The sequence below is a fragment of the Gopherus evgoodei genome, chromosome 2 (genome assembly GCF_007399415.2).
Source record: "Gopherus evgoodei ecotype Sinaloan lineage chromosome 2, rGopEvg1_v1.p, whole genome shotgun sequence".
In the NCBI taxonomy this organism is placed as follows: domain Eukaryota; kingdom Metazoa; phylum Chordata; order Testudines; family Testudinidae; genus Gopherus; species Gopherus evgoodei.
In genome coordinates, this window is record NC_044323.1 from 6,321,139 (window position 1) to 6,347,781 (window position 26,643).

General features: G+C 45.4%; 1 protein-coding gene across 3 annotated transcripts in view; it reads left to right on the forward strand.

The window, feature by feature from the left end:
• Positions 1 to 26,643, forward strand: part of GUK1 (guanylate kinase 1) — a 43,875-nt gene that overhangs the window by 15,349 nt on the left and 1,883 nt on the right. Inside the window, exons 1-7 of one of the 3 annotated variants that reach the window (XM_030549873.1) lie at positions 233 to 338; positions 4,613 to 4,726; positions 9,379 to 9,420; positions 10,829 to 10,925; positions 21,395 to 21,533; positions 23,608 to 23,692; positions 25,196 to 25,281. In XM_030549873.1, coding sequence (XP_030405733.1) covers positions 4,615 to 4,726; positions 9,379 to 9,420; positions 10,829 to 10,925; positions 21,395 to 21,533; positions 23,608 to 23,692; positions 25,196 to 25,281 — 561 coding nt within the window. In that variant the 5' untranslated portion in view covers positions 233 to 338; positions 4,613 to 4,614. Of the gene's footprint in view, positions 1 to 232; positions 339 to 4,432; positions 4,487 to 4,612; positions 4,727 to 9,378; positions 9,421 to 10,828; positions 10,926 to 21,394; positions 21,534 to 23,607; positions 23,693 to 25,195; positions 25,282 to 26,643 lie in introns of those variants that run through there. The other 2 variants (XM_030549874.1, XM_030549872.1) reach the window with 2 other exon arrangements.

Genomic DNA, 26,643 nt, shown 5'->3' on the forward strand with positions numbered 1-26,643 from the left:
TTACATATAAACAGTCACTTAAGTTGGTCCCTCGTATTTCTTAAAAAACAGAATATGCTTTGATGTGGAAAGCTTATGCTGGCATTTACCAGAGTGTTACCGGGGCGTGCCTGGAGATTTAGCAATAAGAAAAGTAGGAGAGTGGAAGAAACCACAGGAGGAGATTAAAGGTCAGCGGAGAGTTTTCATTGGCTCCTTTAAGGTGGAGACTCTGTAATTAAGGATTTAGATGGTTCACAAATAGCTCAGCTTTCTGCCTGCTCGCTCACATTATCAGTTTGTTGCTGTTACAAAGAGCTGGATTTTATACTTTGACTAAAAGGGCATAAAAGTAAAAGGTAAGCCATGTAATCAAGGAATGTTGCTAATATGCTAGTGCTATTTAAGCAACCGCAATTCTCTCTGCCTCCTTTCCGGATCAGCTTTGAATAGAGTGCAGTTCCTGTAACAAATTTTGTTTGCTTTAAATTTTCCTTTCCTGTTAGTGGCTGTTAACGGACAGGAAAATAAATGTTAGCAGAGAAAAGAAAATGTAAAAGAGGAGACAGCAAGAATTAAAAATATCCAAGCACTCCTGACTGGCATATACAAGTAGGAGACTAAAGAGTTCTGTGTTTCAGGTAGCTCAAGGAATTCTTGTTAGCAGGCAGATACTGTGGTGAAGAGTGAATTATTAACGCCTAGATAAGCGGCAAAGATCCACGTTAGCATTTGAGTGTCAGAGTGTATTGGGGTTGATTTAATTATGCCCATGGGAGAGCTCTCTCCCACCGGCATAGAGCTGCTACTTGGGAGACCTTACTGCACCGCAACTGCAGTGGTACAACTGTGCCATTGTAAGGTCTGTAGTGTAGATGTAACCTTAGTTACTACAATATTCAGCTTTTGAAGGGCTGGAGAAAAAGCTGCCTTATATATCTGGTGCTTTCCTAGAACAAAACAGTAATAATAATTTGCACTTGCAGAGCCTCATTGTTGTTAAAAGTATTTTAATTAAGCCTCATCATGACCCTATCACTTAGCGGTTATCCTTATTTTATGGATTGGGGAAAGTGGACACCCAGGCAGAGAGAGACTGAGTGACTTGTGCAAGTTCACACAGTGAGTTAGCAGCAGAGCTGGGAATAAAACGCGGGGCTTCTTATTCCTCATCCTCGGCTCTAACCATTAAGATCCCGGAGCCTTTTCAGTACTTGGCAAGTGGACGGGAACGCATTTTCTCCACTTTGGTATCTAGCATGACTTTTGAAATTTAGTGGGTACTCCGCCAAACACTACAGGTTGGAAGGAAAGACTATGTAGGTTGAAATTCTAACTGTGAGGTTTATTAAACCATGGAAAGTGATGAAAAACTAGATAGGATAAAGCACTAATAAATATGCTGTAGGGACCAATTCCTGGGGAATAAATTAAATAATAATACAGACGCTCCCTGGATTACGCAGACCCGATTTACGCAAATCCGGATTTATGAAAAAGTTCCGTAAATTCTGTAAACTTTTTTTCCATAATTGTCGGGTATAAGTTCCCGACTTATGGAAAATTCGACTTACGCAAGGCATTCCAGAACAGAACGCTTGCGTAAGTTGGGGAGCATCTGTAAATCTAGTGTCTCTTCATTTTCCAGTTGCTATGTTTTTGTAAAAGTAAAATGGTACAGTGCCTACTTGACTAGTGCTTGTAATTAACTTCATGGGGGTTCTTTTGTAATAAAATAAATTTGTGTTGGTAGAATTGTGTACAAACAACACTTTCTTTTGTATATAAAAATTCCCTTCAGTGTATACAGAGATTAGTAGTTGTCAGGCAAGTGTCTGGTAATGCATAATATCCTGTATGGGGTATACAGAGGATTTGTGTGCTGATTTTGGAGCTTGCTGAATTTATAAATATAGCATCTGGATGGACTGTGGGGCTGTACAGATTAGAGTTAGGGATACACAAATAATCCACCTGCTCTGTTCTACCTGCCCTGAATCTGAGTTGTCACGTTAGGTAAGCCTGCAGTGCATATGTGACTGGAACTAATTCTGTAAGTGTCTAATTGTGTCTTTACGAGTTAGAGATGAGACCTACTAAATCATCTAGTCCAGCAGCTGTTACTAGTGCAGGATTGTTCCTTTGGGGGTGCTTTGCATGCCAATACAGGATGCAATTCATCTGCACCTATGTGAGTGTTGGCTAAGTATTAACTCACCTCACACCCCAGGGAATTATGCAAGTGAACACGCCCTCTTTCCCCCCTGCCCCGTGCCCCCAATACTAGGTAAGCAAACAGTCGCTGGTAGGTTGTGTCTGGCCCAAGGTCACAGAATGAGTCAGTGTCACAATGGGATTGAGTGGAGGAGCTGCCTACCTTCCAGTTTAGGGTCCAAGCTAGGCTCGCCCATGGAGGGAAGAAGGGCACTGAGCCTGGGAATTCAGTATTGTGAAGTAATTCTCGCTCCTTGCAAAGTGTGATAAGAGGCTGGTTTTGTGTGTTTTTCACAGATCACATCCTAACAGCCCATCTGCCGCTGACCACCAACAGAAAGGCTTTATTTAACTTAAAAAAATATTACTCAGTTCCGTCATCTGTCTGAAACAGCCCTCTTCCCTGTACTCTGCATGAGAGTAAGATCCTTGCTGAGAGTCATCTGCAGATGCTGAGCCAAAAGAGGCCAGATCTGCAGAGAGAGGGCATTCAGAGATCAGAATGTACATTGGGATTTTATTTAGGGGAGGTTGGGGGGGGGGAAGAGTAGCAGGGGCAGGAGTGTTACCTTTTAGTTGAGGAAAGACTTCACTGGGGTTTGAATCTGTAACCTTCAGTACATAAGCTTCTACCGTTGGAGCTCAAGCTTGAGTAATTTCCGCTACTTTTGTAGCTGTAGTAAACCCTTATCCACTTGTGTGGCTCAGCCACTAGAGGGAGACAAAGACCCACCCTCTCCAAGGTTGGGGTATGTTTGCACCCTCATAACAGGGTCCAAAATGTTGTAGCATAATGTACTTTTTTTGTAAACTTTCATGTAAACCCAGTACTGATGAAAGTGCAGTGGTTGATCGCCATGGGGATGGAAGTCCTCACCTTGCCACAGAACGGTGGCTTCAATCACCACAATGCCTCTGGTATGACCTGAGGGGCCAACTCTAGCAATGAGGGGGTGTTGGGCACACTTATCCATTCCATCCTCTGCTGAGTTTGTCAACTATTTATGGTGGATGGGGGTTATGTGGACTCTTGTCCAAGGCAGACTGGACTGAGACCACCAAACAACTATCAGAGGGTAATGGTTTTCAGTCACTACCAACCTGGCCAGGATTTGGAAAGATGAAAGGTTCTGCAATGTGTTACCAGTCTCCTAAGACATGCCCGTCTCCCTTGGTTTTTCCTCTTTGAAATGAGCGGTTCAGCTTGTTCATGATGAAAGTTCTGTGGCAACATCTACAGTGCCTGGATCAGTTGCTCTTTTACATCTCCGGCATTGTGATTCAAGCTTTTATAGCTGAACTGAATTCTCTTCCCCCATCTCTCCCAAGCCGCATCATACATAGGTTTCTTATCAGTGTGTCACTTAGATCAGGAAAAGTTATTCCACTGGCATCAGTGAAAATGAAAAAATAAGCTAAACTGGTTCTTTGGCAGTTTTACTTCCTTGAGACCTTGCAGTGCAGATGTTTTTGCTCACCTTTATTAAACATGTGTGGTAAACGAACATCACATTGTGTGTACAAGGTGTCATATTGGGATAACAGATGACATTTATAAAGACTGTAGGTATCCTGGGGGGAAAACATGGTTTGGCTCAACAATTGAGTATAAAAGGGTCCCCTGACAACCTACAAACCAAATACTCATGTAAACATGCTTCTTCATACTGTCCAGCAAACGGAATACTAGTCCCTTTTCTGTTTAGAGAAAAGTCCATCCCTTGGGACTAAATGGTTCAGGGGCCGGGTAATAGGCAAAAACGAATCTTGTGCTCTCACCATGAATCCTGCCCAGCTTAGTAGCCACTGGCATCTGTCTGACTGCTGTTCAGTGGGACTATATGAAGTGAGTTTGATCTCAGTTCAGTTCCTTGGGGGCACTTGCCCACGTCACATTGAATTCACCCTATACTTGGCACTAGCTGTCTCTCTTGTTAGCAGTCTCAGTAAAGAGGCCTTAACTGACTGGATCCTGGTGACTGAGCTCACTTTGGCCTAGGGATGTTCCCTCCAGGTAAGGGTTGAGGCAGAGTGGGAGGAAATGTTGTCCTGTTGCTGCTCATCCTGTGTTCTCTCTCTGGAGAGAGGATGTTGCTCTCTAGGGCTGTCAGTCCAGCACATTTCACCACCAGCACTAAACTAGTCACTTCAGCCATACATTGTGAGAATTTATGCTTACCTGATTTCATATTTCCTCTCAGGTCCACTGCTACTGTTTCTTTTGATACCCCTTTTCCTCCCCTAGGCGGTGCCATTTGTTTGCTGATGATTGCGTAGTTGGCTGCAGTAGCTTGTAAGTGAGGGCAATGAACAGAAACCTTCCCCTCTGCCTGAGGCATCTGCTGGAATCTAAAGCTGGCATTTCTTATGATCGTGTGTTTCTAACCAAGAGATGTGTTTGTTTTTTCCCCCTCTGCAGCCATGACGGGACCAAGACCGGTAGTTCTGAGTGGCCCATCGGGTGCAGGGAAAAGCACTTTGTTAAAAATGCTCCTTAAAGACTACAGCAATGTCTTCGGCTTCAGTGTCTCTCGTGAGTATTTGTGCACAACCCAGCTGAGGGGGGCAGGGAAAGTGAAACCAAAGCTTAATAAAGCCAAGGGCCTGACTGTGCAGCTACTACACATAGTTTTCAAATAGTTAGCCCCCAAATCATAAAAATTGCATGTTAGCTGTTGTGGCTTGGGTTAATGGATCTATCTTAACTTGTGTGCTAGTAAGTATGTTTACATAACTTGGGCTAGGTTTTACTGCTGGTGTAAATGGACAGGACTCCAGTAACTTCATTAGAATTTCACCTTTTAAAGGGTTGATATTTTCATGCTACCCCTAACACAGCATGCAACGGATGTTGGTTCAGAGTCATCCCTTACTGGGGTTTATCTTTAGTCTTAAAGTCACAAAGCCCTAAAGCAGAACTGTACTTACAAACATATGACTTGTGTCCTCTAAACACCCTGAGAGGACTGATTAAGATTCCTCTGTGCAAGACCCCATCTGCTTTTCTGTAAGCTTTAACCTTTCTGTGGGTGGATTTAATGAGACCTATGTGGTCTGGCTGTTAGGGTGAGTCAGCAGAATAGTTCTGCTCTTCTATTCAGATTCTTGTATCCTGACACTGAGTTACTTACCTACTTGTGCCAGTGATTGTTTTGGCTCATTGATTTATTTTCCTGCTTAGAACTGTAAGCTATACAGCAGTCTTTGTTTTCTCTACCTGAAGTGTGTGGTGGATTCCTTTAGTATGTAAATAGTCCTATTATGGCTAACTTACTGTCCCTCTCATCCACCTCTAAAATGTGGAGAGCTGTGAATGTTGAGTTTATCGTGTATAGGTGAGTGCTAGCCACCTTAGTATCTGGACACTAGAAAAGTAAGATAAGGAGTTAAATAATAAATGAATATCCCACGACTGGATCACGGCTACAGGACTCTGAGTAGGTGACCTGTGATATAATCTGTGCTTTGTCTTTTCGATGTGACAAGAAGATGTTGGTGGTTTGCTTGTTTCCAGTAGCATTCTCCTAGTTGTACAGACATATGGGAAGGCACAGTCTTTGCCCCACAATGATTACAATCTCTGAAAGACATGTATTACTTGAGGTGGTGATATTCAATTTCAGATGTTTAAATGGAACAGGATAAATGTAACCCTCCCATTTGCAGGCTTTAAAATGTATTTGATTGTTAAAGCCTCTATATCACCGGATACGGTATCTGGGAAGTTGTGCGAGATTTAAAAGTTAACCCAAATCTCTGACCCTTTGGTCTAAAGAAAATGAATTTTAGAAAGTCATGTTTTAGGTCTAGATTGAGGGCCCTCTATATTAGTAACCGTATATTGCCAATTTCCAGTCTACAGTGCACATTCGTGTAGCCCAGTTCAGACAAGTTTTGGCTTATTAACCGCTTTCTTTAAACCAGTTTTTTAAAATAATCTTTGTAAAATGTGGTTCTGTTTTTTTTGCCCTCTAATTTTTAAAAGAATGACTGTTGAATATTAATGATGTTGCAGATTCTCAGTCTATAACCTGGGTAATTGCATTCTGAATTTCCAGAGGATGGCTAGGCTTGAATTTCCAGTCTTCTTTTACACAACCTGTCCACTGCAAAACATGCAGTTAGCACCCGCTGCCTTCACTGACCATTTAGAAGTATCTTCAAGGCTTTGAAAACAATGGGATTCTTGTTGAAGTCCAGCTCTGCTTGGTTGCTTATTTTTGGTGGGACTTTGGGTGGTGTCTTTAGATTTACTTATCAAATGGATTTTTACTGCAGTAGAAACTTTCTGTACCAGTAGCTTGGAGGTTCTTGGCAAAATCCTGGCCCCAGACTTCCACAAATTCCTCTCTGAATGTTGTGACTTTCAGAATAAGTTTAAAAGTGCTTGAGACTAAAAGACTTTAAAATATCTCCCTTTGATACATATATAATGCTTCTTTGTATGTCTCTAGCAACCTAACAAAAATCTCACATCACAAGTATCGGGGTAGTGGTGTTAGTCTGTATCCACAAAAACAACAAGGAGTCTGGTGGCACCTTAAAGACTAACAGATTTATTTGGGTGTAAGCTTTTGTGAGTAAAACCCCCCACTTCTTCAGGTGCAGTTCAGCACAGAAATAGACTTTGTCTGTCCCCTAGGCTGCCTTATTTTTTTTTTTAAATCCATGCACAGCACTTACACCCATCTGATCAAAGCTTTTAGAAGCTTATAGATCCACATCCTCCTTTTGATCAAGTCCATTCCAACCAGTTTGTGTCCCATGCTGACTGCCAGAGGGTGTATCACAGTTTCTAGAGCACATGATAGCACTGGTGCTGGAATTAGGGGTGCTACTCCACCCCATGGCTTGAAGTGGTTTCCATTATATACAGAGTTTACAGTTTGGTTCAGTGGCTCTCAGTACCCCAGTATACAAAGTGTTCCAGCCCCCCTGCATGGTAGTGCTTCAAAATAACACAACTTATAGTGGTCTCCATATGGATTCTAACTTGGTCTCTTATCTCATTCAGAACTCTGACCTTATTCATTAAATCTATCTATATGAGCACCTCTCAGTTTTCTGAAATGAATTTATCCAATACGGTGGAGTAGGGAAGTAGAATTATCCCTGTTTTACAGAGGGGGGACTAGGGCACAGGAAGACTTAAGCCTAGTTTAAACCTAAAATGCAGGTCAACCTAGCTACATTGCTCAGGGCTGTGAAAAACTTCACAAGACGTGCTATTTAGTTAGGTCAACCTAATCCTCCCTATAGACACAGCTACGCTGATGGAAGATGCCTCTCAAGGGGGTGGATTTACTACAGTAACAGAAAACCACCTTCCATTGCTGTCATAAGTAGGGTGACCAGACAGCAAATGTGAAAAATCAGGATGGGGGATGGGGGGTAATAGGAGCCTATATAAGAAAAAGACCCCAAAATTGGGACTGTCTCTATAAAATTGGGACATCCAGTCACCCTAGTCGTAAGTGTCTACAGCAGCACTTGTAGTATGTACATACCTGTAGAAGGGTTTGGCTGGGGCTCATCACTCTCCGGAGCGGTGGGGAACCACAGCGCCTTACAACTTACTTCCAGTTGCTGATGGGGAATTAGCCTGGCTGCAGGGGAGTCTCTCGCTGTGGCAGCAATAGAGGCAAACAGAGTCAGTCATTTGTGCCCGGCCTGTGGTCCCCTTGCAATAGCAGGTCAAAGGGTCAGGCCCTTAGGCAGAAGCTGAGCAACAGTTTATACAATTAGCAGGCCTAGGCCCTGAGTTGGGGTGGGGCAAAAGTGAGTTGAAGGCTCAGGTCCTCAGGCAGGAGCTGAGCAAAGGCAGGTAAATGACAAGCCTGAGCCCAGGGCAGACGCAGGCCCACCCACTCCACTGCATCCCAGCCCGGGGTCCTGGCAGTGGCAGAAGGCCTGCTGCTGAGTCAGTGGGGATGCTGGCCACAACACATTGACATAGTCTAGCTACAGCACTGCTAGAGCTTAGGGTCGGCTGCCCCCGGGCTACTTCGAACTGCCCCTCTGGAGATACCTGGGTCCAGACAGTGTCCTCCAGGGGGTCAAACAACCTGGGGTCCTCTGGGTAACTGGCGAGGGGCAGGCCGGGCTGCTCCTCCGGGCTCTGGTCGGCATCAGGTGTCAGCAGGTCAGGCCAGTACTCAGGTCCGCTGTAAGTCGTTGGGGTCTCCCATCCGGGAGCTAGGTTGGAGGTGTCTGGCCTCTCTGGTGGCTGCCTCCCGAATGAGCTCTGGGGTCGGGCTTTTATACTTCCAGTGCTATGCCTTGACCTCTGGGGGGTGAGTGCAGGACTCACTGTCTCCACCCACTCTGGTGTCGAGGGGGGCTCATCCCTCTTGGGGGGGGGGAGGGAAACGACACCGCCTCGCTACAATACATTAAGGGCTTGTCTACACAGGGAGATAGATGCACAATAAGCTAGGGTGTGAATTTAAAGCACAATAGCTACCCCACACTGACTCTCTCAGGAAGTTTACCTTGATGCACTGCCAAAGTTTGTTAAGCTAATGAGCACAAAGGCATTCTTCGTGCACAGTAAGAATGTCTATGTGGGAAGGCAGAGCTCAGTAGCTAACGCAGGCTTTTTCTCTGTATAGACAAGCCCTAAGTAATTTGCCCAGTGTTACACAGGAAGTCTGTGCTGGAACAAGGAATTGTATCTGGGTCTCACAAGTCGCAAGCTAGGACCCTAACCACAGGACCATGCTTCTCCTCTATAAGCAATGACTGAATCATCTAATAATACCTGCTTAAAGCAATTAGAAACAAATGTCAAGTATCAGAGGGGTAGCCGTGTTAGTCTGGATCTGTAAAAGCAGCAAAGAATCCTGTGGCACCTTATAGACTAACAGACGTTTTGGAGCATGAGCTTTCGTGGGTGAATACCCACTTCCTCAGATGCATGTCATCTGAGGAAGTGGGTATTCACCCACGAAAGCTCATGCTCCAAAACGTCTGTTAGTCTATAAGGTGCCACAGGATTCTTTGCTGCTTTTAGAAACAAATGGTGTAAATTGGGTCCAGAAGCTTTGATCAAATTAAACAGAATCAAATTACCAAGTGATCGAATTGAAGCCTGTGTATGCTGCTGAGTAGGTGGCTTTGTATTGCTTTTATATTATTTTATTCTTGGGTGAATTACAAAATTACAGAGACTGTGTTTGCTTGTAGATACGACAAGGCAACCAAGAGTCGGAGAAGTGAATGGCAAAGGTCAGTATATTGCACTTGTGTGTATTGTCAGATTAGGCAGGGCTACTGCTCTGAGAATTCTGGATGACGTTTCCCGCTATGCCAAAGCTTGCAGAACCTGAGAGGAGTAGCCAGCTTTGCTGGAGACAATGAAGAGCAAACAAGGCTTGTAACCAATGGCTAAGTACATGTTTGAGCAAGTTCTGTTGTTTATGGGCACGTTCCGTGAAAGTGCAATTGTGGGGAAGTCAGACCTTATTTACTTAGCGTTTATGGAGTGTATTTATTCAGTACATGTCCAATAACAGTATTTTACGCTTACATAGGACCTTTCATTCTGAATGATCTCAAAGGGTCTTATAAACTGAAGATACAAACTACACACAGGGATCACTTCACCTTCAAATGAAACACAGCTGTCTCTGTTGTAGGAGGTAGCAGCTGCATAGTAGCACACAGCAACATTACACAACAGTTTAGGATGGAATGTGCCGAAGTGCTGAGTACTCAGCAGCTCTGATTAACTTCAGTGGGAGTCACTGGGTGCACAAAACTTTTGAAAATCAGGCCACTTAATTTAGGTACCTACAGGTGGATTTAAGAGTGCAACTCTAGACACCTAGTTTTGAAAATCTAGATTTTAAAGGCTAATAGGCTCTGGATTTTATCCCTGTTCCAAGAGACTTTGCCTCCAGTAGCACAGAACAGAAACCTGGCCCCTCCCAAAAAGCATTCTGGGACCATTGTTTTACTACTGACTTGGAGGGAACAGTGTAATTTAATTCAAATGCCAGAGCAATTGAGGTTTAAAATGCAGCAACATTAGAGTCAACCCAGCACCAAAAAGCATCTGAAACATCTTACTGGTGTCTTTATGCCTGGATAGCTCAAAAAGGCCCACATGAGATTTTTACCTACTTTCCCAAAGGAAAGTTTACCTTTCAACTGAGAATAAGAAATTTCAGCCAAAGTGGGTTTTGTTTCGGGGAAGAGGGCACAATAAGCCTTTAAAAATAGAAGCACTTGGGCTGAAATGACTTCTCATCTACTACTGTAGCGCGTTGTAAGCATGGCACTGTAATGAGAGAGGCCACTGGAGATCTGGAGAGTAGAAGAAGCAATGTTAGCAGCAGCAACAGTATATCCGGCCTATTATTAAAGATGCATTGGAGATAACTAAATATCATGAGCGGGGTGCGGGGGTCCATTGTGTTTCTGTATGTGTTAACCAAGGGCCAAATTTTTTAATTTGAGTGCCTGAAAACTAGTTACCTAAATAAGCATTTAGTTGCCTAACATAGGCATTTAGGTGCTTCAGTACATTTTAAGTCTCCAAATGTGTACACGTGGCCTTGAGCCTTTATCTTGTTCTAAGTCCGATGAAAGCTGCACACTGATGTAGATTGTTTTTCAATATTGCTGGATCCAGAGTACCACTTTGTGACCAGAGAACAAATGCAGAAAGAAATTGATGCTGGTGAATTCATTGAGCATGCGGAGTTCTCTGGAAACATGTATGGAACAAGGTATGTAACTGTTACACTGTACCCAATAGCTCATGTGACTACGGATTGCCCTGAGATGATGGGGAAATATTTTAACTTGCCATGACACTATTCTCTCCCTAGTCTAAGCTTTTAACTCTTGCAGCATGTCTGCTATTAATTTTATTCTGTCACTAGTAATTGGTGACATTCACCCTTGTGCAAAAAGTCAGTATCAGGGGTGTGCAACACTCAAATTTTGCTTAAGCCCCAAGATTTGAGTGCGAGATGGTTCATAGTACTCACGCTGGCCCTTCACAGAGGGAGATTTCACTCATACAGAATGTTTATAATGCTCTTCACCTTCAAAGTGCTCTACAAAGATTAATTAAACAAAATGGGACTTAGATTCCGCATTCACTCCCTGTGTTATCCAAAGGCCTGAGTATGATCAGATCAGTGGTGAAAGCAAGTGACACATGACTCAGTCTGGTACAGTAACTCTTACAAATTAATAAATTCTCTCTGGTTTTAGCACCTGCCATTAGGATTTAAGTGTAAAGTGGATTTTAAAATAGCATTGCTACTGGCATAAAAGTGATCATCAATGAAACACTAAGTAAGCTGCAATATAAATTAAAAGTCAGATATCTTAACACAAAATCTCTGACAATTATTACAGCCCAGGTTGGATCCGAATGGCAAAAGTAAAATAAGTGCAATTGTTTTCTAAGATACCAAATCAGTAATAGAATGAGAGGATTTTAAAATTGTGAATACCCCTTAAGGGTGAATGGAAATGCTTTAAAAATACATGCAAAAAAGTCTAAATTTCCAAAACAACTTGTGATTTTGGGGGCCAAACGTGACAGTTTAAGGAGACCTGCCTTTTAGAGGTCGAGTGCTCAGCATGTTTTGAAAATCAGCCCCTTTCAAGTGTCTCAAAATGTGGGGCAACAAAAATCACATCACTTTTAAAAAATTAATCCTAAACTTCTGAGTGCATTATCAGAATATAAAATTACAGATCAATACATTTTAAAAACAAATGAAAATAATTTTCTCTCACTTTACATTAACTGCCTACACTTCACTTCTAGTTTCTGTGTCTCTTGAAAGGTTAGACGTTATTTACCTAAGGCAACATAAGGAAGGCCGCTTCCTGCTTTACTCTAGCATTTGTGATGTCACTGGCTTGCTCAGGAGGAACACGTAATCTTGACCTTCGATCTCAGCTGTTAGAAACCTTCCAACTCACTTGAAGGAGAAACCAATTTCAAGCCTCTTGAATCCATGGATTCAAACTGCTAAGGGGAGTTGGCCTTTGAACAAGATTTTCGATTTAATCCAGGCATTCCCTCTTCTGGGGTACCTCTCAGGGAGCAAGCTGAGCTTACCAGCCTCAAATGGCAATGGCTGTTGTTTGGTCAGGAGAGTGTAACACAAACTCCTCTGCCAGGGGAGACATTGGGCATGGGACAGACGAAGATGTGGCACTCAGTTGGGTGTGATCGGTGTGAACTTTTAGGACCCTGTCTGCTCATACATGAGTTACCAGCTAAAGATTAAAAGAAAAATGCCATTACAGAGTGAAATGCAGAGTTTATTTTTTGCTCTTTGATGTTAATTTAACTCTTTTCTGACTAAAATGTCATGATAGGGAGGAGAAGGGGAACAATGGAGAAGGAACTGGGGAAAAGATAGTGAGCTGAGCTGGTATGGACAGGAAGAGCAGGAGAAGCCAGTAAAACAGGAATTCTGTTTTTTCCCCTCTATGGAGGAGGTGATTGTGAAGAGATCTGACTGTACCACCGTGTTCTGCCATCCTGTTTCAATCTCCTGCACTAGCAAAGTTGCGCACACAATGCTTTTCTGGAAGAATTCTGTGGTCAGGTGTTAGTGACTAGCTGGGGCTCTTCCCTCTGAGTCAGGGGGTTGGAGGTCCTTGGGTGGTTTTGGTCAGATCTTGCCCCTGGGAGGAATGGGTGGCTGGGTCCTGTCTGTCACTCACCCCACAATGGCATTTCCTGTGCTATGGGGCTAGCGGGGCTTGGCTGTCTGCTCTGGGCGTTGCAACCTATGGGGTTGCAGCGTTGCTCAGATTTGGCCCTGCCCCCCTTGACTGAACCAAATTTGTGTGAATGGAGTTGTGACCTGGCTCATGGGATTACAGTGCCACTCACTCAAATTTAGCCCACCTGCACTCCCGTCATCATGACAGCTGGGCTAAGCCTGAGTAGGTCTGGGACCCTAGAGGTTGTAGTAACTGGATCAGGGAGGCAAGCCCAGCCAGCTCCATGGGACAGGAGCTGCCACGCGACCCCTTGAAACATTCTGACGACCCAATTGTGGGTCCTGACCCACAGGGTAAGAAATCCTGAATTAAACGAAGTATTCTTCCCTTCCTGTCCTAATCTGTTACATCACGTTAATGTGCCCTGCTATACAGCTGCCGTGATGCACCCCAGAGGCAACTTCAACTTAGCAATGGGGAAGTATGTCCTCTACGTACGCTATACTGGTGTTTGTTTAGGCACACTTCAGAATCAAAGGTGCTTTGTAATAGTAACACATTTCCCCTCAGGTTTTCCCATCATAGAGACTAAGGTTTGTTTTCTCCATTCCCCCAGAAATGCTCCAGACATAATCCGTCAGACTATTTAGGGCCTGACCCTAAGCAGTATGAGCGCGCACAGTTGTCAGTGAAGTTACCGTTGTTCAGGATCCAGCCTTTTGCAGGTCCTGGAAATGCTCAGCGATATTACTGTTTGGTTGTGCTGCTGGAGCATCTGGACCAGGACCACATTTTGCTAGGTGCTGTACAAACGCAAAATATAACACAAGCAAAAGCATGAGTCTGATATCTGAATGACAAAATCCCAGGAACTGCTAGTGCAGAAAGGGGCTATTCACAGCTGGGTTGAGCACAGGCCTTTTCATCCAACAACTTTGAATGTGACTCAGTGTTGAGATCATTAAACTTGACCACGGGCAATATAAGGGCCTTCTCCTTCTGTAGAATACTTCCATTCCCTCCCTCTAACTTTCTTGAAGATTTAAATCATCTAGTGGCAACCTTTATATAGACATAAACTTATTTCCAAACTATTCCCAGAGTCCTGAATTTAGGACAGAATAGTCCCATGCACTGCTACAGACTAGGGACCGAATGCCTAGGCAGCAGTTCGGCAGAAAAGGACCTAGGGGTTACAGTGGACAAGAAGCTGGATATGAGTCGGCAGTGTGGCCTTGTTGCCAAGAAGACTAATGGCATTTTGGGCTGTATAAGTAGGAGTGTTGCCAGCAGATCAACATTGGTGAGGCCTCATCTGGAGTATTGTCTAGTTTTGGGCCCCACATTACAAGAAGGATGTGGAAAGGTTGGAGGGAGTCCAACGGAGGGCAACAAAAATGATTAGGGGCTGGAGCACATGACTTATGAAGAGAGGCTGAGGGAACTGGGATTGTTTAGTCTGCAGAAGAGAAGAATGAGGGGAGATTTGATAGCTGCTTTCAACTGCCTGGAAGGAGGTTCCAAGAGGATGGATCTAGACTGTTCTCAGTGGTACCTGATGACAGAACAAGGAGTAATGGTCTCAAGTTGCAGTAGGGGAGGTTTAGGTTGGATATTAGGAAAAACTTTTTTCACTCAGAGAGTGGTGAGGCACTGGAATGGGTTACCTAGGGAGTGGTGGAATCTCCTTCCTTAAAGGTTTTTAAGGTCAGGCTTGAGAAAGCCCTGACTGGGATGATTCAGTTGGGGATTGGTCCTGTTTTGAGCAGGAGATGACCTCCTGAGGTCCCTTCCAACCTTGATATTCTGTGATTCTGAAATAGCTCAGGCTTCAGTGCAGACCTAGGGCCAGATTCAAGCCTGGTGTAAGTGAGTGCAACTCTGTTGCTGCTCATTTAGCTGCTTATGCGGAGTCTGAATTTTCCCCTTCATCTTTTCTCCTTAGATATTGCCACCCTTTATGCACTCTGCTTTGCCCACCTGTATACATTTAGGAGCAGATATTTTAAATCCAAAGACAGCTGCTTTGCTTTACCAGATATTTGTAGGTTCATTTCTACTGCACACCTGTGGCCATCTTATGAATGCAAGGATTGCCCAGTACTGAAATAAGTGACTATATTTCACCAGTTTAGGTGAAGCATTAGTCTGTCTCCAGCAACAGCTAATGCTGTGCAGTGGATACAAGTTTCTTCCTGCCCCTGCCCCACTAGCTTATGCCCTGAAACATAGTGATGCCATTCTTCATACAATATTGTCTTTTTCAAGAACACCTTTCATCCCAAAGCAATAAAAGCAATCCTGAAACGCAGCCTTCTTTAAGCTGCAGCCAGCTAGTGCTCACACCATGCTGGCAGAGAGGGGAAATGTTAACCGAGGAAATTAGGAAAACCCTGAAGGCTTACTAAAAGTGTGGTAGAAGAAAACAGAGGATTTAAGGCCATATCCAAGAGATCTAATCCTTTTGTGACTGAAAGCTAACATGCTTTTTCCAAGACTTTTTGATGATGGGAAAGATATAAGAACCTGAACCAAAGAGAAATTAGTTTACTCCAGGAGGTGTCAGTCATTTTGGAAAACAAACTCACCCAGAGACACTGCTTCTCTGATCACAAGGGCTAAGATTTTTCAGAGTGATGGTTCTGGATGCTTAACTGGAGACCATTTAAAGGAGCCAGTGTTCCAGAAAGTGCTGAGCACCCCTCTCTGAGAATCAGGCCCTTGTTAGATGCCTCAGGTTCGGCACCCATACTCAGTAGTCCCTCTGGAGAACTGTGACCAGGATCTTTGCCACTGTAGGGTCCAGTAATGTGAGGTGCTGAGAAATCGCTAGAAGTGGAAGAGACAGCACCTGGGAGATCTCATGTGCTTAAATCGGAGGGGGGAGGGGAGAGTCTTTGCACGCTTAGTGTTAGAGCAATTTTTGTGGATTTGTGACAGAAACCAGTCGAAGCCATAGCTCTGGTCGCTAACATCTTCTGCAGTTTGGGGGGGAGGAAAGGAGAACTGCAATCCAGCACAGTCAGTGAGATCGATGTGCAAGGCACAAAGCTCGTAGATCTCCGTGTTTGTATAGTGTTTGCAGCGATGATGATAAGGTGGGTTTAAAGGCTTTAGGACAGGATTAATGTGGAAATCCCAAGAATAACTTTGAAAGCCAGGACTTGTGTTACCTGCTGCAGCAGGAGGGGTCTTGTTAAATCTGTTCCTAACTCCAGCTTCCTGCTCCATCTTGTTAAAACAATTCTGGGAAGAGGAAAGTGTCCCCCTTTTTCCATCTATCTTAGGTATTCATAGGGCCACCATCACCGTAGCATCTGAGCACCTCACCATCTTTAATGTATGTATCCTCACTGCATCCCTGGGAGGAAGGGAAGGGCTATTATCACTGTTTTGTGGGTAGGGAACTGAGGCTCAGAGAGGCCAGATGGCTTGCCCGAAGTCACACAAGAAGTGTGTGTTGCAGCAGGGAGTTGAACCCAAGTCTTGCAAGTCCCAGGCTACCACCCTCACCGCTGGGCCATCCTTCCTCTCCATTTATGGAGTAGGATCTTGTCTTGCCTGTATGTGTCTGTGATCAGTACGTGTGGCTTGAGGTGAGACTTCTGGATGTGAGGTCTGTCATTCTGAAATCATGGCAGTAATCTCTGCAAACCTGCTAAAAAAGAAACAGAACTAACTCTCTCCTCTTTTCCTCCATTCCCCAGCTGGGACAACACTGCAGGGTTCCTTCAACCTGAGATGAGGTTTGTCCTCCAGGCTTAAACTTAGGTGGAGCTATACCAGGGGTCAGCCACCTTTCAGAAGTTCTGTGCAAAGTCTTCACTTATTCACTCCAATTGAAGGTTTCGCGTGCCAGTCATACATTTAAACCTTTTTAGAAGGTCTCTTTCTAGAAGTCTATAATATATAACTAAACTATTGTTGTATGTAAAGTAAATAAGGTTTCAAAATATTTAGAAGTTTCATTTAAAATTAAATTAAAATGCAGAGCCCCGCGGACCGGTGGCCGGTACCTGGGCAGTGTGAGTGCCACTGAAAAGCAGCTTGCGTGCCGCCTTCGTCACACTTGCCATAGGTTGCCTACCCCTGAGCTATACAGTGCTGCTCCCTCCATCTCTGTGGCATGGAAAGTGCTGGTGGATGGGGGAAAGGGAGCCGAAAGAAGAAGGGGGGGGAGAGAATTGGGTGGGAGTTAGTGGGAGAAATGAGCAGGGCAAAGGACAAGAATAAGAATGGAAAAATAATACCCAAGTAAAATGAGAGACAGGAGGAGGAGGTGGAAAAAGTTGGGGGGAGAGAAAGGGGAAAACAGACAGGAAACAGATGATGATTTTAAAAAAGTGCTCTTATATAGCACTCTTCCATCCATAGGTCTCAAAAAGCATTCCCAAGAAGATTGGAATCATTATCCTCATTTTAATGATGGGGAAGCTGAGGCGTAGAGAGAAGAAATGTCTTCCTGAAGGTCACCCAGAGCTCCGTGTAAAACCCAGGACTTCTGAGTCCCACTCCAGTGCTCTTGCCATAGCAAGCACGCTGACAATTAGGGAACACCGTGGTGGAGAATCCCAGGTGCAGATGGGTTAGAGGTGAGGTCTTCCACTCAGAGCAAGTTGGGAACCACAGTGCTAATGGATTTCACTGCTCTCGGTGGAATCAGAGCTCTGTTAGGGAGGCCTTGCTTCCACCACGATATCCTTGGCCAAGGGGACACCACAGCTCGAGAAACAGTATTCCCTAGGAATCATGCCCCACATCTGTCTGGAGTGAGCTCATCTCCTCGATGCTGCTGTGGGCAGCCGCGGCTTCACTGTCCTAATTGGATACTATCCTTCAGTGTTGTGGCAGAAGAGGGTCTTGGGGGAGGGTTTGGGAGAGGAGGAGGGGGTAGGGACTGAGCAGATCCGTTCAGGGAGATGTCCCATGTGTAAGAGGCAGCAGGGAAGGAGGCAAAGACACAGTGGTAGGAGAAGTGGACAGATGGGCAGGCAATCCATGGTAGCAGTAGCCCAGGTAAGGGAGAGTATGATGGTTCGCATCCAAACCGTACACCCAGGGAGAGGAGGTTACAGCACATAGACAATGCGGGGACAAAAGCAAACAGCCACACCCGTCCCTTAGAGGTTGTTTAGTCTCATCTTGTCTCTAGTGCTGTCCTGACAGTTTTGCCATGTAACTGAGAATCAAAATATGGACAGAACATTAGCCCGTCTACTGAAAGGTCAGCTGTTTGGGGTTTTTTTTGGTCAGGTTCCATTTAAGTCATGAAGTTCATAGGCAGTAAGCATGTTACTGATTAGAACTGGGAGAATTATTCTTACTATAACAATTCAGGAGAATATAGGCTGCATTTTGGCACCTATCTGAATTTTATCACCATGGGTCACTTTTACATAAAAAGGGTCTGCTGCACAGACAGATACTGACAAAAGAAATGCTTGGTCACACACACACACTATAGCAACTGCTGTCATACGAGCAGAGTATATGTCTGTCCACACTCAGCTTGTAATCAGATAGCGCACTGGACTAGCAGACCTCTTGAGGTCCCTTCCAGCCCTACATTTCTAGGATTCTATGAGCACCTGTGGGGAGGGCCTGTGATCACAGTTGGGTGGGGGCGAAGGTTCTAGGGTGACCAGATGTCCCGATTTTATAGGGACAGTCCTGATATTTGGGGCTTTTTTTAATATGGGGTCCTATTACCCCCCACCCCCATCCCGATTTTTCACACTTGCAGTCTGGTCACCCTGGAAGGTTTGCAAGAGGAGTTACAGCTTAACTTCTGCCTGAGAGTATGGAAAGCCTTCTCTAAAGAACTACTCTTTCTCTTGTCCTCTGTTGCCACCATGTGGCCACTTAGTTTAACTAATTAAACCTCAAAACATTTTCTCAGGTTTTCTCTTCTTATTCTTTATCCTTTGTAGTACATGAGTGCCCAGGAGCCCCAGCTACAGACCAGAACCCCATTGTGCTAGGAGCTGTACAAACCCAGAAGAAGAAGATGGTCCCTGCCCGAGGGAGCTAACACCCATTTATTACAGCATTCAGATAATTGGAGTCACTGCTCTTTAGATGTTAGTTTGTTCTAAGAGGATCATAGAAAGCATTCGGAGGGAAGGGCAAGGCATATCAGATTCAGCCCACAGTGGGGAAAGCATATGATTATCTTTGCCAGTCCAAAGGAAAAATATTTTTATGCTCATCTTCTTAACTTGGTATCTTCCAAGACTGGCAAATGCTATGAAGGATACTGTACTCTTCAAGAGAATTTATTAGTATGGAAACTTGTGACCTCTTGTAGAGAAGTAACCTTGTTCAGTGGCTTTTCCTCCTTAGTCCAAAGTCATAGATTCCCGGGCCAGAAGAAGGCCACTGTGATCATCTACTCTGACGGCCTGTGTAACACAGGCCAGAACTTCCCCCAAAAATAATTCCTATAGCAAATCTGTTAGAAAAAACATTGTCATGATTTAAAAATTGTCAGTGATGAACAATCATAACAACCCTGGGTAAATGGTTCCGCCAGTTAATTACTTTCACTGTTAAAAATCTGTGCCTTATTTACTGTCTGAGTTTGTATAGTTTCAACTTCCAGCCATTGGATTGTGTTATACCTTATTTCTGATGTTGCCACCCTTGTAGTCCTTAGGGATTTGTAGGGGCTTTGGCGTTTGAGCCTCTTCAAAGGAATGATGTCATTGCTAGCCTGTAACTAAGATGCTCTGTATTTACCTCAGTGGATTGCAATGCCATCTTGTAAGCCATTTTCACACACTTAATTTATCTTGATGTAGCAATATGCACTTGTGTGAAGCTCTAGGCACCAATATGGTTTTGTAAGAATATGTCAGATTCTGTGGTCTCAGCCCACAAAATCTAATTCTCCAGTGCCCACCATAAAACTCCTCCCGCTTTGCCAGCCCCTTGTGAACAATTTATTCCCTCACCCCGGCCCCCCTATACCCCAACTATACATACAATATGATGGGGGCTAATTTAGCTACATCGAGTCGGGAAAAAGATCTTGGCGTCATCGTGAATAGTTCTCTGAAGATGTCCACACAGTGCACAGAGGCGGTCAAAAAAGCAAACAGGATGTTAGGAATCATTAAAAAGGGGATAGAGAATAAGACTGAGAATATATTATTGCCCTTATATAAATTCATGGTACGCCCACATCTCGAATATTGTGTACAGATGTGGTCTCCTCACCTCAAAAAAGATATTCTAGCACTAGAAAAGGTTCAGAAAAGGGCAACTAAAATGATTAGGGGGTTGGAGAGGGTCCCATATGAGGAACGATTAAAGAGGCTAGGCCTCTTCAGCTTGGAAAAGAGGAGCCTAAGAGGGGATATGATAGAGGTATATAAAATCATGAGTGATGTAGAGAAAGTGGATAAGGAAAAGTTATTTACTTGTTCCCATAATACAAGAACTAGGGGTCACCAAATGAAATTAATAGATAGCAGGTTTAAAACAAATAAAAGGAAGTTCTTCTTCACACAGCGCACAGTCAACTTGTGGAACTCCTTACCTGAGGAAGTTGTGAAGGCTAGGACTATAACAATGTTTAAAAGGGAACTGGATAAATTCATGGTGGCTAAGTCCATAAATGGCTATTAGCCAGGAAGGGTAAAGAATGGTGTCCCTAGCCTCTGTTCATCAGAGAATGGAGATGGATGGCAGGAGAGAGATCACTTTATCATTGCCTGTTAGGTTCACTCCCTCTGGAGCACCTGGCATTGGCCACTGTTGGTAGACAGATACTGGGCTAGATGGACCTTTGGTCTGACCCAGTACGGCCGTTCTTATGTTCTTATGTTATGATCAGGGCAAGCCTGGGAGAATAGCTAGGCCTTCCAGTTTGCCCTGTAGGCCAACATAGGCAGTCCCTCTTGGAAAAGGGTGGAGGAAATCTGGAGTTGGGGACCAGTCAGTGAGTCCTGCTAGCCACCCCCTCCTGTTGAATCCAAGGAGCTGTGATCAAGTCCCTTAGCAGACCAGAACTGCTGCAGTTTCCCAGGAGGAGATAGGGACAAATCATGATGCCTGGCTGTGTTATAGCACTTCTATCTGTAGCTCTCAAAATGCTTTCCAAAGGTGGTCAGTATCATTATTCCAATTTTACAGCTGGGGAAGCTGAGGCAAAGAGAGAAGTGACTTGTCCAAGCTCTCCCAGCAGGGTAAGCTAGGAATTGGACCAGGGTCTCCTGCATCCCTCGTATTATGCCCTATCCACTAGGCTACACTGCCTCCATTTCTGAAATCTCCACTTCTAGTTCACTCACCTCCCTCTTGTGACCATGTGGGAGACACCTCTAGGGACAGGGGCTGGGAAATATCAGTGCAAAAGAGAACGTCAGTGGTGCAGCATAGATTGTGAACAGTTCTTAATGCACAAGGAGTAGATAGGTAAGGTTCCCTGGGTCTCCCTGCATGGCATCCCCACCCCAGTGTCCAGTAACCGACTTGTTCTCTCCCTTCCCCCCAGTAAAGCTGCAGTGCAGGCCGTGCAGGCACAGAACCAGATCTGCATCCTGGATATCGACTTGCAGGGCGTCAAGAACATTAAGAAAACTGACCTGAAGCCGATCTACATCTCCGTCCAGGCTCCATCCATAGAAGTCTTGGTGAGTGATCCAATTAATGGATGAATTCCGTGAAGTGATGAAAATTTCCTGCCTCCCCTCCATTGATCAATTTACTATATAATCCACAAAACAGGTAATGGATTTTGATCAAACCTCTCCTTATCCTCTCTCCTCCCTGCTCCTTGTGTTGGCTTTGTGGACGCTCAGCCTTCTCTTTAAAAGGCTCCATCTCCCATGCTCCTTCCTTTGCTTCTCTCAGATCCTCTTCATTGTCTGATCTTCCCATCTGCCATGTGTCTCAGCGTCTGCTTCTGCTTGAAGCTGTGTTGATGTTAGTTTGCAAGCTTCTTAGGCAGAGGTGGGCAAACTACGGCCCGCGGGCCACATCTGGCCCGCAGGACCATGCTGCCTGGCCCCTGAGCTGGTGGCCCACAGGACCATTCTTCCCAGCCCCTGAGCTCCTAGCTGGGGATGCTAGCCGCTGGTCCCTCCCTTACTGTCCCCCGTCCCCCGCAGCCTTACCTCGCCGCACTGCCAGCACTCTGGTCCACTGCTCCTGCCGTGCAGCGCGGTGGCGTGACTGGCTCCAGCATGATAAGGAAGTGGGGAGTGGGAGGTCCCAGGGAGCAAAGGGTGGTTGGATGGATGGAGGTTCTGGGGGGGAAGTCAGAGGATGGAGAACGGGGGAGGGGGGTTGGATAGATGTGGGAGTCCCAGTGGGCGAGGGTGTGGATAGGGGGCAGGGCAGTCAAGGAGTCAGGGTTGGATAGGGGGTGGGGTCCCAGGAGGACGGTTAGGGGTGGGGAGTCCCAGGAGGGGCCGGTCAGGGGACAAGGAGCAGGTGGGGTTGGATGAGTTGAGGGTTCTGAGGGGGGCGGAACAGGGGGGGATAGGGGGCAGGGGCCAGGCTGTTTGGGGAGGCACAGCCTTCCCTACCCAGCCCTCCATACAGTTTGAAACCCCGATGTGGTCTTTGGGCCAAAAAGTTTGCCCACCCCTGTCCTTAGGGCATGGCCTGCCTCAGTCCATGTTTAGGAAAGCTTTTTGTGTGTTTATGATGCTCTCTAGTATTATGGGTACGTCAATATCCATCTATTACAGTAAATCCTAATGAGGCTGATATCATGGGGTAAGACCATGGAACTCTTATCTGTGGTCTCATGTGGCCCCACATATTAATGAATGTATCCCCACAGCTTCCCCGTGGGGTTGAGAAGAGTTGTCACCCCAACTTTATAGATGGGAACTGAGACAGAGGAATAAAAGTGACTTGCCCAAGGTCATCCAGGGAGTCTATGGCAGAGTCAGAGATTGAACCCAGATCTCCTGAGTCCCAGTCCAGCGACTCTGACAGGACCATCCTTCCCCCACTTTGTTTCTTCTATTTTGTTACCTGAAGTCCATGATGTGAGTGGTGTTCCTCCTTAAGATGAAGAAAGGCCAGGCTGTGAGCTGCTGCCACAAAACCAGCTCCAAAGTGTCGCCTCACAGCTGCCATTTATCCCTCCATGGCTGTTCACTTGGCAGCAGCATTGCAGGAAGCGGCATAGTCCAGCGGCCTGAGCCCGGGGCTGGAAGCCGGGAGTTCCTGAGGTCAAATCCCAGTTTGGACAGAGACTTGCATTATGGCCCAGGGCAAGTCACTTAACTGTTTGCTGAAGTGAGGATATACTTCCTTACATCCCATGGTAGGCATGCGGCTTTGTTGATCAAGGCCAGTACCCACAGCTGGCCTCTTGATCTATTCCCTCTGGCCAACGGGCAGCACCATGTCACCCGGCACCAGAAACAGCTATGTGCCGGGGAGGGGGTGTTTGAAATGATTTCCTGTGGCACATGCCAGTCTGGTCTCCTGTGGGCTGTAACACTTTGGTCTCCTTCCAGCTGTTGGGTTTAGTGTGTGGGTGCTGGGTAGCGTTGGGGGCCTGTGATCTACAGGACATCAGGCTAGACAATTCAATGGTTGTTTCTGGCCATAAACATGATGACTGTGACTTGGAGCCTTTTGAAGGTGGTTGTGATGGCAGTAATGGAGCTTGGGGGCCAGGGCTGACTGTTCTCCTCCAAACGGTGCTTGGAATGTGCATTTACACTTGTTGTCTTTGGGCTATAGGAAAAGAGACTGCGTGACAGACGGACGGAGTCTGAAGAGAGTCTACAGAGGCGGCTGAACACAGCTCGCGTAGACATGGAACTTAGTAAGTACAGGAAGCTCGCAGAGGCACAACCCCAGTGGGGACTGGGGGCCGCGGCCAGGCAGGAGGAGAGCACATCAGAGTTTTTGGCGCCTTGTCATACACAGATGTCTAGCTCCCTGTCTCGGGTTTATGGAAGGTCCGACCAGATGAACTGACCACGACTATTTGGCAGCTGGGAGCTAACTGCAAGGGGAAGAGGGGATTCACTGTCCTGGATTGCCAAGGAGAGGCGGGGCCATGTCACCACTTAAACTAGCATGGAAATTGCAGCTGTAAAGATCTCACAGGCACTGGGAACACCTCAGACTTCCATTGTCCGCGTAAAACCGTAGGCACTAACAGCGAAAATCATCCTATCCAGTCCCTTCCCCCTCCTTCTGAAAGATCAGGAGCCCTGACTCCCTTCCCTCACCCCTTGGCACAGCACCATGGGAAAGATCCCCTCCCCCTGACAAGCAGGGAGGACCTCCTAGCCCCTTCCCACCTCCCCTCACTCCTCCAGACCAGTTCTTCCCATCCCTGGCCTCCACTCCTGTTACGTCCTCCCTGCCCTTAGTCCCAGGCACGAGGGGAATGGGGCAGTTCAGTCTCAAAGCTGCTAGGAGATACTGGGGCCACTGATGTACTGTTCAGCATTACCCTGTTCTTAATGCTTCAGGGTTTGTGTAGAGTGAGTGGGGCTTGTTGTGGTTTTTTGTTTTGTTTTTAACAGTACCAACCACACCATAAAAATACTTTGACAGCTATTAACGCACTCCAGGTGGCTGGGAGCACTAGGTTAAGTTTCAAGATTTATTTATTATGAAGTAAAGTGAATTTCACTTTTTAACAGCTTCCCTTATTTCTATCTTAGGTCCTTACGTGGCCCCCATCAGGGTAGTGTCCGAGTGCCTCACAATCTGTATTGTATTTATCCTCTCAACACCCCTGTGAGGTAGGGAAGAGATGCTATCCCCATGTGACAGATGGGAGAACTGAGGCATAGAGAGGTGACTGACTTGCCCAAGTTGACAGTCTGGTTTTTTGTTTTTGTTCTGTTTGTACAGCACTTAGCACGATGGGGGTTCCAGTCCATGACTAGGGCTCCTAGGTAAATACATTCACACAGGTAGTCTGAGGTGGAACTGGGACTTAAACCCTGTTCTCCCAAGTCATAGGCTAGTGTTCTACCCACTTGACCTCATGCCCTTTAGTGCATAGAGTTATTTAAAGGGAAAATCCTAGAGTTGTCTCATCAAACTATACTTCTGCCTTTACATTGCTGATGCTTTCCTTGTTCTATCCCATCTTCCACATCCACTCCTCTTACCTGGGAGACTCCTGTGTAGTTTTCAGCTCTTAGCCTGATGCAATCTTAAGACTAGACTTGATCTAAGTAGAACACAGTATGCTCTCCTATAAAAACTACTTCACAAGGATGGCTTGACAGAGGAGATTATTAGCAGTGGCTGAAAGGAGCCAACGTTCATTTTCTGTGTTTTAACTCCTGGTTTGATTCGCTAGGTAATGAACCTGGCCTTTTTGATCTGATCATCATCAATAATGATCTACAAAAAGCCTATTCTGAACTGAAGGAGATTCTTGCAGAGGTAAGTCATTTAGGGCTTCTCTGCTGGGGGTACGGTTGAAGCCATTGTAAATGGAGAGTCAGCTGAGAGCATCAGAAGGAAATGCTTGACAAACGTTCCGTTTCCGAGAGAAGGCGAAGTGGTAGCTAGGGATATAGCCCTGACTCAGTGAGATGTCCAAGCACATATCGAACTTTTTAAGTATGAGTAGTCCCATCGGCTTCCATGGGGTGCTACTCCCATGCTTGACGTTAGGCATTTGCTGGAGTACCTTGCTGACTCAGGGCCTTAAAGAGGGAACTCTGGTATGCAGATGTTTTTTCCTGGTCCAGGACTTATTTGGAAAAGTTTAGCCAAGGCAGGGGCCTTGTCTTCTGTAGTGTTGGACTAGGCCAAGCACAGTGACGTCGGTCAGAATGTAATCAGTAAATGCAGTGACCTTCATGCACCCAAAGCCAGGACCAAGTTGTTGCCTTCATGACTGCTGTCCAAGCAGTTACTTCTGAAGATTGAACATGGGTGATGTAACAAAGAGCAGAACTTTAAGCTTGGCAGTTAGGCTGGGAGAACTGTATCTTGGAAAGCAGGGCCTCTGAAAAGGACATAGGGGTCCTGGTGGATAACCCACTCAACACAAGCTCCCAGTGTGGTGCGGTGGCTAAGAGGGCTAGTGGGATCCTTGAATGTATAAGCAGAAGTTTCAAGTAGGAGCAGGGCAGTGGGGCTACTTCTGCTTGTGGAGTTCTGTATCCAGTTCTGTGGTCACCATTTCAGAGAGGATGTTGAAAAATTTGAAAAGGTTCGGAATAGAGTTACAAGAATGATGCAAGGTCAGAAAAATCTGCCTTACAGTGAGAGAATTAAGATTGTTAATCTATTTATTTTAACAAAGAGGATGTGAAGAGGTGATTTGATCGTGGTCTATAAGTACATGGGAGAAAGCAGAACAAGACAAACCAGACAAAGGCAGAACAAGATCTGATGGCTGGAAGCTGAAGCTAGACAAATTCAATCCTTAAGGGGGCCATTCAGGGAACTGGAGTAAAAATCTGTCTGGGGATTAGTCCTGCTTTGAGAAGGGGGTTGGACTAGATGATCTCCTGAGGTCCCTTTCAACCCTGATATTCTATGAAATGCAGATAGGGAGCAAAGCATGCGTTTTTAACCCTGATAGTGAGACAACCATTAGAACAATTTACCAAGAGATGTGTTGGATCTTGTGAAGTCTCTTTTAATTCAGACTGGATGTATTTCTAAATGGTATAGTCCATTTCAGCCATAAAATATGGGCTTGATGCAAGGGTCACTTGATGAAATTCTATGGCCTATTCTATGCCAGAGGTCAGACTAGATGATCATAATGATCCTTTTTGGCCTTACAAT